Genomic DNA, 11117 nt, shown 5'->3' with positions numbered 1-11117 from the left:
GAGCCACCGCTCTCGCCCTCCTTAATCCTCGTTGTTCGACTGCTGTTAGCGAACGTGCCGGGACGGGTCGCGCTTTCCTCCCCCTTCTTCTCCTTCCCCAGAGCTGCCTTCCTCGGGCAGAGCCGGTCCGGCCCCGCAGGAGGGGTGCCTTCACGGTCTGACTTTAGCGGCCCGAACATCCCACCGTGCCGACGGTGCAGTGGCCGCATCTGCCGGCGTGTTTGTCGCCAACGTGTAGGTGACTTTGCAAGCTGCCCCGTCAACGTGCAGGAATGAGGATAACGAGGCAGAACCTCGGCGTGCCTGACTGCAGTGCTCCTTTCCTTTTCTTACAGCTTCGGTTTTAGGGTTTATTCGTGCCTGTTGCCTCTTTCTCCTCCGCTGGAAAGCTGGGTCACTAGATGCTCTAAACCCCCGAGTGCTTTCTGTGCCTGCCAGCGCCTGCTGCCGCTGTCACTGCTTACCTGCTCTATCCGTTTGCTCACAGATCATGTTGAACTCCCTCCACAAGTATGAGCCGAGGATCCACATAGTGCGGGTGGGTGGCCCGCAGCGGATGATCACCAGCCATTCCTTCCCAGAGACCCAGTTTATAGCCGTGACGGCCTACCAGAACGAGGAGGTAGGCGCAGCGGGGAGGAAAGCCCTCGGTACTTGCAGCCTTGCAAGTGGCAAAGTGCATGTTACAGGGCTGAATAACGAATCTCCTCTCACGCTTTTCCATTCTTTCCGTACTTGGTTTGAAGGTAAATGTAAAAATGGCATTGCCGTACGTAAAAGCCCTACGAATGTGTAATCACAAGAGTTCTGGTCACTCTTTGTCTCGACACATACCACAAATTTATAGTGGGAGAGCAATTCTTAGCAGGTCCTGTGGGCCAAACAAGTACGGTAAGAAACAGTCGTCGCTTTCAGTGGCGCAGGGAAATAACTTGGTGTGCCGTTTTCAAAACTGGCCTTTCCCCGCTGGCCAAGCTGTGCACCCACGTTTAATGAACCTGTAGATTACCTGTCTTTCTGAGATTTCTTTTGTTTTTAACGCTCATTCTGCTCTGGCTTGAAACGTGAGACTCTCTATAACTCTTTAGTGCACTACCTTTCTTAGCTGTTTCCTCAGCTGATCAATAAACCCAGGCAATTCAGTCTCCTGGAGTTTGGCAAGGGGACTAATTCCTAGCCCTCTGCTAATACCTCAGGCCTTAGGGGCTGTTTAATTGGTGTCCGTAGGTTGGTATTATGGGTCTACTCTTCTTCAAAAATCTGTGGTTTCACTAACTTCAGTGGGTAGTCCTAACTCAGATCCTAATATCTGTATGAAAATGGTGATACTTGCAAATAAAGATATTTGTTGTTTTCAGATCACAGCTTTAAAAATTAAATACAATCCATTTGCAAAGGCATTTCTTGATGCAAAAGAAAGGTGAGAGCTCTTAATTCTAAAGTGTGCATTTTTTACATAGAGTTGTAAAAGTGCACTCTTCGCTAATACAACGTATATATCACTTCCTTCTATAGAAGTGATCACAAAGACATGATGGAGGAGGTGGGAGACAACCAGCAGTCTGGGTATTCGCAGTGTACGTATCCTTTCATTCTGCATCGTGAACCTAACTTTGATTTCTTCCATCTCATCTGTTAAGCAAAACTTGGAGAGTGGTGTTTGCTGGTGGGCTTGTTAGTTCAGAGGCAGATTAATATTGCTATTCCTTAGGATTGTGGTTCATGCAGGTTTATAATTGTACAAACATTATGATCTCTGTGTGTGTGGTGAAGACTTCTGTACTACATCTAAAATCCTGTAATAGAACCTTACAGTTACCTTCATGCTCAAAAAGACAGCTGCCTTTGTATACAAGGACAGCAATATTCATATGCATATGGAGACCAAAGTTTATGTCAAAATACAGCAGAAAATTATTGAAATGGTACTTGTAAGTACTCTAAGAAAATCAGGGGCATTTGCTTAAAAAGCTTTTTTTCAGATGAATTAAAAACATTAGTGTTTTAATGATTTCTCTTTTAAGATATTATTGCCAGAAAATGTCTGCAGCATAAAGGGGCCAGGAGTTGAGTTGCAGTAGGAATTACTTTGTTTCACTGGAAATACTTCATTTTTAAGAGTTCTTCTTAGCAGTCTGAGAAAACTCAGAGCTTGGCTATAGATTGAGACCCCCAACAAAGAGCAATTTAAAACTGAAGATTACACTAACGATTACTGAGCACGAATTACCTATGTACGGCAGGGTTTAACCATTTCAGTGTTTTCTTACTGTGATTACAATTAAATGGTAATTTAAAAAATAATGTTAGCTTGATATGGGGCTATTTCTAAGCTGTAATCCAATTTTCCTTCCTGAGATTGTTTAAGCAAGTTGATTTTGCAATCAGTTTCTTTTTCTGAGTGTGCATTTCCTCGCTGGTCACTTACTTATCTCATTGCTCTGTGATTGTTGCCCTGCCTGGCTGTGCTTACATACCTATCTTACAAACCTCTTGCTTCCCCACAGTAGGTAGTTGGCTTATTCCTGGGACTGGCACACTGTGCCCCCCCGCCAATCCTCACCCTCAGTTCGGAGCCCCTCTGTCACTCTCCCCTGCTCACAGCTGTGAAAGGTACTCATCGCTGAGGAACCACCGTCCTGCCCCCTACCCCAACACCTACACCCATAGGAACAACTCGCCAAGTAAGTCTGATGTCATGGCTCTGTAAAAAGATGGGAAATGAGCCCAGGGATGCAAGCTTTGAATGGTGGGCATCGTGAGCGATGCCATGGAAATTGAGGTTGCCCTCTAGCTCAGTTTGCGCAGAGGGCTTGGGGCCATCATTGCAGAGAAATAAGGACGATGGGTACGCATCCTCACTCTTTACGGCGGAAAAACTGAGAGTGTGTAGGACTGGTTCCTGCTAATTGACGAGGTTATATTGTGCTGCTTTGTCTTGTGCTCCTGAATTCTTGTCACCAGTGAGCTTAAACTTACTTTGACTTTGTTTTTTTAACTTAAAGTTTGAAAGTGAGGGTTTAATCATTAGTTAGAGGTACTACAATGAAATGAAGAAGCTAATGTCTGGTTCTGTTAGTGCCACTTGTTATTAACACGTAATCATTGAGGGCCTGATTCTGCCAGTTTTACTTGGCAGCAGGTAACAATGGTGTATTAAGGTTGTTCTCCATGAACAACACAGAAACAATACGGAGCTGAGTAAACTGCAGAGATGTTTAAAAGTTGTGCTCAGAAGCAGCCAAATAGTAGCTTGAGGCTCGTTGCCTTAAGCCATAGGTGCTTATGGGAGAGAAGAGAAGGACATTTTTAACGTTGATTTTCTTTTTCTTTAATTTTTTTTTTCCAAAGGCCTGTTAACAATCTTTGCCCTTCAGCCTGTATGGATATTGAAGGTTGCCATTAAAAGAAAATTCATATTTTGAATTGTGGAATAATTGTGGCTTCAAGATGCAGCCTAATCAATCTTGTGTATAGCTTTGTAGTTCATTTTAAAGTGGAAAACTGGCTTTGTGTCAACTTTTCTTGCATCTTGGAAATTTTATGCAAGTTTTGTGACCTGAAACAGACTAAAAGAACAAAATACTTCTGCTGTTCCTTCTTGTTCCCTGGTCCTCAGCAAGGAAACTCTTCTTCCCTTAGCCAGCTGCCACAGCAGCTTCTCTCTCGCTATGGATGGCTGCGTAGGATTTCCTTTATGGCTTCCTAGTGCCGGTGCTGTTTTAGCCAGTAGTTTTGGTCACAAGCCGAGTAGTTGAAACCACAGTCTAATCGCTTCTGATGGTGCTTAAGACAGACTTCAGAGCCCACGGTGGCATGCTCAGCTCAAAACTGGGTTGTGTCATCCAGGGATATACTTGTTATCCAGGGCTGCCAGACTGTTACTGCCTATGTAGATAATGGAGATACAGAAGGTGCCCTGGAAGAGTGGTTGGGGTGATGTAAGTAAGGAGCCCCCCTCTTCCCACTGACGGAATAAGGAAACATGGCCTGAACTAGCAGAGGGTTTGAAGACAGCGTTTTGGCTGTAGATCCTTCATAGAAATAAGACTTTGCAGATATAAGTTGAGCAAAACAACGCATCAGCAGGGGCACGCCAGTGGAAGTGTAAGCTTGACACAACTGGTAGCTGACTGTGTTTTCCTGTGTGTGTGAAGTTTGTTTTTTCGCAAGGCAGTTAACGGGGAGGGTGGGTTAAAGCTGTATATTGCATTTGGATACAAGACTGTTGTTTGGTCTGATTCTAGTGTGTTTAAGTGCTTGCTTGTTTTCTCAGCAGCCTATGCCGATAACTCCTCTGCCTGCCTTTCCATGCTGCAGTCCCATGACAACTGGTCTTCTCTAGGAGTTCCCACACACACGACGATGCTGCCCATGAGTCACACCACTGGCACAGCTACCAGCTCCAGGTAGGAGTCCATCCCTCAGCAGCCTTCAAATTGCCATACTGATACTTTCTAAGAAGAGAAGGCTGAAAAAGGAGGTAGGGAGTCATCAGCAAATTAGAAATCCTTATGGCCATGTGCAACTTATCAGCCATCTGCAGGGAGCTCTGAGAAGGACTATTTAGAAGGAAAAGATTGAAGACTATTTTTTATGTTCTGTTTTTGGAATTGCAGATACTTGTGACAGCAATGTTTGATATCACTGAACTTAAGTTTAGTCCTGACCATAAGTTAATGAAGTAAACAGGTCCTCCTAGCACTTCTTTCCATGTCTGGCTCCCAGGATACGTATTTGGAAAGTTGCAAAGTCCACTGGGTTTCAGTGGCTGCAATTAGATCCAGTAGATAAACCCAGTAGAACTGGAACTGTAGGACCTCAAGGAAGGCATTTCTGCCATGCCTTTTGCTTAAACTCCTATTTGTAAAGTAGGAAGAATATTTATCTTTTTAACTAAGCTGCTTGGGATCGATAGACAGAGAGCGCTGTGTAGTATTACACAGCAGGACTGAACTTTTTCTCGTAGTGTTTCGCTTGAATCAGCTTGTTTGTTTTAATTCATATGTGTGTTTACACATATGTGTGTATGTATATACATAGCCAGAGGAGAGAGAGTGGAGGCTGTAGTCTCCCAAAAAGGCTTTTTTTCCTTTGAAGCAGCCCTTTCTTTAGGGTCTATGCAACCTGCAGCCATCCATCTAGCTCTTACCCTTCTAACATGAGATGATGAACAAGGTCCTAGGAGGGCTGAATTGCTGCCTGGAGGCATCTGTCCCTCTCAGACTACAGACACAGTCGGGGGAATTAAGGCTTTGACAGACTCATGGCAGTGGATCCAAGCCTGTCTGAGTCCAACGGCTGCTATGGTCAGCCACCTCCATCATGTGGCTTTCCTCGGAGGAAAGGTCATGGCATGGCTCAGGAATCAGCTCTCAAAGCTCTGCATTTAACAGGCCAGTCTGTTCACTCCTCAGCTTGGCTTAACATTTGCTAGGATGCCCAGTGCTGGATCTGCTGTTGGAAAAGCAGAGAGGTTAGATTCATTGGTGGGCTGCTATGATTATGGCACTGGACCTACTGCCTGTGGGTCCTTCCTGCCTCACAGTGGCTGGGAGCTTTCTGAAGAAATTCACCATCTCCAGCAAATGAACCCAGCTTGGGAGCTGTGTGGTGGACTGCCAGCAGGCACTGGAGTCGCTAATAACCGTTTTGCTTTATTCCTTTCCCTCTTTCAGTCAGTATCCTAACCTGTGGTCTGTGAGTAACAGCACCATCACACCGGTGTCTCAGTCAAGCGGGATGTCCAACGGCCTGAGCTCCCAGTTTTTACGTGGCTCTCCAGCGCACTACACTGCCCTTCCACACCCTGTCACTGCCACCTCCTCCGCCTCCCCCCTGTACGACGGCGGGGCACCCACGGACCTGCCCGACAGCCAGTATGATGCCTCCGCACATGCCAGGCTAGGATCCACGTGGACGCCAGTCACCCCCCCTTCCATGTAAACCCAGGCCTTTTCCTATAAGACAGACTTTTTAGCTACTGAATTACTTTAAGTGCTTAATCCTCAAGGAAGAGGAAAAGGAGACATGAAGTAAATTACAGACAAAGCATCTGCACTGCTTTGCCTAGAGCATCTACATTATACCTCTTACAGTGAACAGTGCATCATGGACTTCATGTAGCGTTTACAAACCTGGTGAGCGTGCAATTCTGAGAGCAGATTCACTGCTTTTTTTTTTCCCTGCTTTTTTTTTATTATTTTAACTTTGTTAGACCTACGTTTTAAGATTTTTACTTAGATTCCAAATTTCTCAGTGTTCTGATATAACTGCACCTGAAGTTTGGCATCGTTCTTGAGTAAGTTACTCCTAACTGTTTTTCAGTTAATTCTTTTAATGGCAAATTTAGCTATAGTCATGAGAAGACTTTTATTAACCATCTAGTTAGAAGCATTCTGAAATATGCACAAATGTAGCTGAGGAGTGAAGTTTTTGGAAAATCATGTGCACTAACACGTATTTGCCTTACAAATACGTTGTGTTCTTAACTGTATGCTTATTTCCTTGCTGCTGAATTAATGTCAAGACAATCTGAAAGAACTATATTCTTCCTAATAAATGCAGTATTAATGTTTGGTCTAAATTGTTTTACCCAAAAGGCTCCTTTTAGAGGTAAGTTTTGCTGTTTGATCATATAGATTTCAAAGACCTCTCAGCTTAGGCAAGCATCTCATTTCAAGTAGTCAGTGTCTAATAAGGAGCCCTATCCAAAACCTTTTTTGAGCCATTGAAAAAAAATCACTTTTTGTGTTTGGGTTTTTTTTTTTTTTTCATGGTTTCTGGCTCAGGCCTTAAGGGAGGGTGTTCAATGCCTGGAGAATCATTCTAATTTATTTTATTTCAATATTGTACTCTGTTAATCTATATTTATTATTTGGTAAGTTACAACTTTATTTTCTGCATGTTAAGATATGTAAATAATCCCTCAACCTACGGTGTACTCCTAAGACAATCATACGTGGGATATGTCACCCGATGGCACATTGAACAGCCAGTAACAGGATGTAAGTAGTTAACTTATTTTAAGAGGGAAAGCTCCAGTTAACAACAATCTGTGGGAAAAGTGCAGATGTACTAAGCTTTAAAATACATTGACTGCTGGACTTGCTGCAAAGATCAGTAATATGATATAAATTTCTAATGCAGGCTAGCCCAAAGCTGTGTCTCACAGCGTGCCCTTGGACATATCTCTTTCTCCCACTGACTCTGGCAAGTACCTATCCCAAGGACAGTGAATTCTTTTGCATAAACCGTAACAACTTTCATAATGAAGTGCCTAATACAGTGAAGCCAAGTTCTCTATCAGAGAATTCCTGAAATAACTCATCGATGCGCACTCATGTGCTACAGTGGCAGCTTTAAGACAAAAAAAGCAAATACTGACCACCATTTTGGTCTCTTTGGCACCCTATGGGTGGGTCCCTGCACCTAGAAAGACTTTGGCAGGGCTTTCTCCCTGCAGAAGGATTTGCGTGCAACTGCAGGCTGGGGTCTCCAGCACGAGACAGCGCCAGGAGCAGATGGCTGCATAACCGCCTTCTCTGTCAATATGTAAATATTGATCTAAGTGCTCCTATTTTATTGTGAAGGTAAATTGTGTAAATGATGTAAGTGCATTATTTAGACTGTTTTGTAGAAATCAGCAACATATTTCATTGTGAGCTTTTTTTACTTGTATTTTGAAGTATAATTTAAATTGAGGAAAAAAAGTAAATATTCTTAAATAAACTCAATACTTAATTTTCAGTTTGTTGGGGGCGGTGGGGAAGGTGAAACAAATGCATATGACATATTGAACCTACAGTATGTGAACTTCCACGGGGCGGTTTCACAGATGGTTCCTGCTGCACAGCAGCTTCCGGCCGTGGGCGAAGGGTCAGGGAGTTCTTCATAACCAAATTAATGATTATTTAGTCATGAAGAACTTAAAAAGATGTCTTGAGATGCTGCATTCTCCTCATCCACTTTCCCCCTTGTGTTTCCTCTCTGTTTCTCCCTCCTTCTGGTAAATTCTTGGCTGACTGGTGGTCAGAGGAGGTAGCTGCAACTGGTGTGGGGTGAAAGCTCTTTTCCCCCGTGACCAACTTACAGGGTACATGCTGGATCTGGCCCCAAGCCTGGCAGCTGCTGTGTTCTACCTTGACAACCAGATTTTCAGCGTGTTTCTGAATAATGGCCCTCCAGTAACAAATGCCTAACTGCTGCCTGGTATGCTCAGCTACCAAGGAGTCGAGCTGACCTAGCACTGGAGTGACTGCCTGTTGCTGGCCTCACAGATCTCACTTCTGAGAGCTGACACGGTCAGTGAGGGAGCCCAGCTCATGTTGTGACGGGACCCAGCTTTATCCTTTGCCCCAGAGCTGTGCCCTCAAAGGAGATATGTCAGGGGAAGAGGATGATCAATCTGCCATGCAGTGAAAGGGATCTGTAAAATGTGAGAGAGGTTCTAGGTCCAGGGCCTCAAAATGTCCCTTGGCATGGCAGGCAGCCCGCTGTGGGGCTGTCTTTGCTCCAAGGAGGCTTGCATGGAAGACAGCCCATAGCTGCTGCCCAGCACAGAGCTCAGCAGTTTCTCAGGCGCTCGCAGAGCTTGTACTGAAGAAATGTGTCCATGTGGACAAAAATAATGGGGGCTATTTATTAGATTATAAGATTTAGCTGGTGCTTGTTAAACTAACGTGCCTGCAGCTAGGGCCTTCTGGCTGTGAAGTGGAGGAGCCCGGCCTCCCATTTCCTGCCATAGCTTGACGCATGGGCTTGGAGGCCTTTGTGACACAGTTCTGATGTGCACTTAAAGCTGGCAGGAACTTTCCGTTGCCTGGAAGACCGTGTGATACTAAGCTGGAAGCTGAGGTCTGGGGCCTGAAAGAGTTCGGTTCTTTGCACGAACAAACTGTTCTGCCTGGTGAGCAACTGTGGCAACATCACACAGGTAACTTCTCTGCTCGTCAATGCTTGCACAATTGTTTCAGGCCTTGAGCCAAAAGCAGATTACCATTAAAATAAATTCATTACCATTAAAATAAATTCATTACCATTAAAAGATTTCTGAGCCTAAAGAATAAGTACGCACACACACACAAGGCCTCTGTAGATGCAGCATCATACATCTCCAGGCAGCTCAGTGCTGGTATCAAATGGATCTCACCTAATTGGCTTTTGTGGTGTGGGTTTTTTTTTTTCCCTCCTATACTTTCAGATTAAAGAAACTGAAACCTTTCATGCCATTGAATGCAAGTTGCACTCTGCTTTAAAGCAGACTGAGCATTTCAGCATCTATCTTCACACCTGCTCTGCCACCATCTTCTTCCTGACCCATGCTTGTTCTCTTCCTCGGTTCGTGTGGCCAGGCAGCCATCAAAGGCACCTCAGATCCAAACACCGTTGGGGTTGTAGTTGCTGGAGGATCTGGGCAGTCAGACCCAGATGACTACAGATACTCAAACCAGCATGAAAACCACGTGGACTTTGTGTGACTCATCTGGAAAGGCTTTTCTCACCCGTGGGCTCACAGCAGCGGCGCCGTGCTGGGCTCGGCCCCAGCCACCCACCAGTGCACCCCTGGAGCTGGTGTCAGGGAAGAGAGAAACATACCTGACATTTCTAAACACTGAGATGCTCGCCTTGTTTGGTCCACCAGTGAGCAGGGCTCTGCGGTTTCTCTGCACTGGCTCCGCTGCTGCTCTTCATCACTCCTGCTGTCATGCTGCCCACCAGACAAATACCAGGGCTAGAGAGGACTGCGAGGCTGGGAGAGGTCCAAATGCCCAGGGACTAAGCCACCAGCAAATGGTCAGGAGTCTTAGGAAACCTATATTTTTTACCATCTCAGCATGTTTATGCATTTTTTCTTTCCATTATTTTCCTTCAGGTAATGAATAGTTGCTGTCTGCAAAAATCTCTGTAGGTTCCCTCCTACCGGCTATGGCCACACTTGTCACCAGCCTGACTTTTCCCCGTAGATGTCAGATTTGTGAGTTAAGTGAGATAAGTACCATTAAGGTACTGCATCACTGATGTCAGTAGTCTAAGCAGTAAATTTAATTGAAATTAAAAAAAAACAATTAAAATAAAAAGTAAAAAATTATACATACCCTCCCACCCCCACCCCAACCCCTCATATTCTTAGGCAGGTGTAAGGAAGACAATAAGCAGAAACATGTTTTTTAAATCACACACAGACCCATTCCAGGGGCTTAGATCCATGGATAAAATAACTACCTCTTCAGAGAGTCTAGCTTTATCTACGCCTGGATTTCTGTGCCTTTGGAAATGGAAATAAAGAAAACAAAGGAGACAGTGTGAGGGGTGCATGATGCAGTTCCAATATTTGTTATGGAGTCTAATAGCATCTTACAGATGCCTTTACTTTTGACAACGTCATAAATTCCTTGAGAAGATAAGAATAAACTCAAACCCAGGTCATGGTACTGCACAGCACTGTGATATCAAGGATCTGGACATTGCGGGCTTTAAAGCCCAAGGTTAGATGGCTGGCTAGAACAGTTGCTTTTGTAAACAGAGAAGCCACAGGGCTTCTCAGGGATCTCATTCTGGAGCCACCAATGCTTTTCCATTCACAAAATTTTTTTTCTAGCCTTTGCATTCATCTGCACCCCTTGCTCTCCCAAGCTGCCACTGCTAGTTTCATTCCTGGAACCACAGCAAACCATCCATACACAGATGGAGTTAGCTGAAGTGTTGGCTTATGTTTGTCATGTTTATCATGTCTCTAGTGCATCTACACTACTGATAGGAGCAGGGTGGGTGCTTAAGCCTATTCCCAGCAGTGATTCCCAGAGGTGGATGCTGGCTGGCTGGCTGCAGCCCTGAGTCAACATGGAGCAAACAGCAGTGCATTGGGCCTTATATATGTTTTGTATTCTCCGTATGATCAAATAGCTCACTGCAATTCAAATTTCAAGCCAATCGAGGCTTCCCCCCTCCTCTCCTTTTTCATGGATGGCACAATTATAATAATGTTAATGTACTTTTGATGCTGCACACACAAAGTGTCTCTGAGTCCTGTCTCCTAACACAGCATCCAGGGTGGTGCTGCGGGTACATGACCAGAGGTGTGAATATCCTTGTGTGCAGGGTTCAGTCAGGAAAGA

General features: G+C 44.7%; 1 protein-coding gene across 1 annotated transcript; it reads left to right on the top strand.

Annotated features, from left to right (window-relative positions):
* Nucleotides 1–487: 487 nt before the first annotated feature.
* T (T, brachyury homolog (mouse)) lies at nucleotides 488–5946 on the top strand (the record flags this gene model as incomplete). The annotated part of the gene is made up of 6 exons (XM_010150326.1): nucleotides 488–622; nucleotides 1359–1420; nucleotides 1516–1577; nucleotides 2508–2684; nucleotides 4277–4409; nucleotides 5679–5946. Coding segments are annotated over 6 exons (837 nt in total), but the record flags the coding sequence as incomplete, so codon positions are not given.
* Nucleotides 5947–11117: the final 5171 nt, after the last annotated feature.

Source organism: Eurypyga helias, unplaced genomic scaffold, assembly GCF_000690775.1.
Source record: "Eurypyga helias isolate BGI_N326 unplaced genomic scaffold, ASM69077v1 scaffold36054, whole genome shotgun sequence".
Classification (NCBI taxonomy): domain Eukaryota; kingdom Metazoa; phylum Chordata; class Aves; order Eurypygiformes; family Eurypygidae; genus Eurypyga; species Eurypyga helias.
This window is presented reverse-complemented; position numbering and strand designations above follow the sequence as displayed.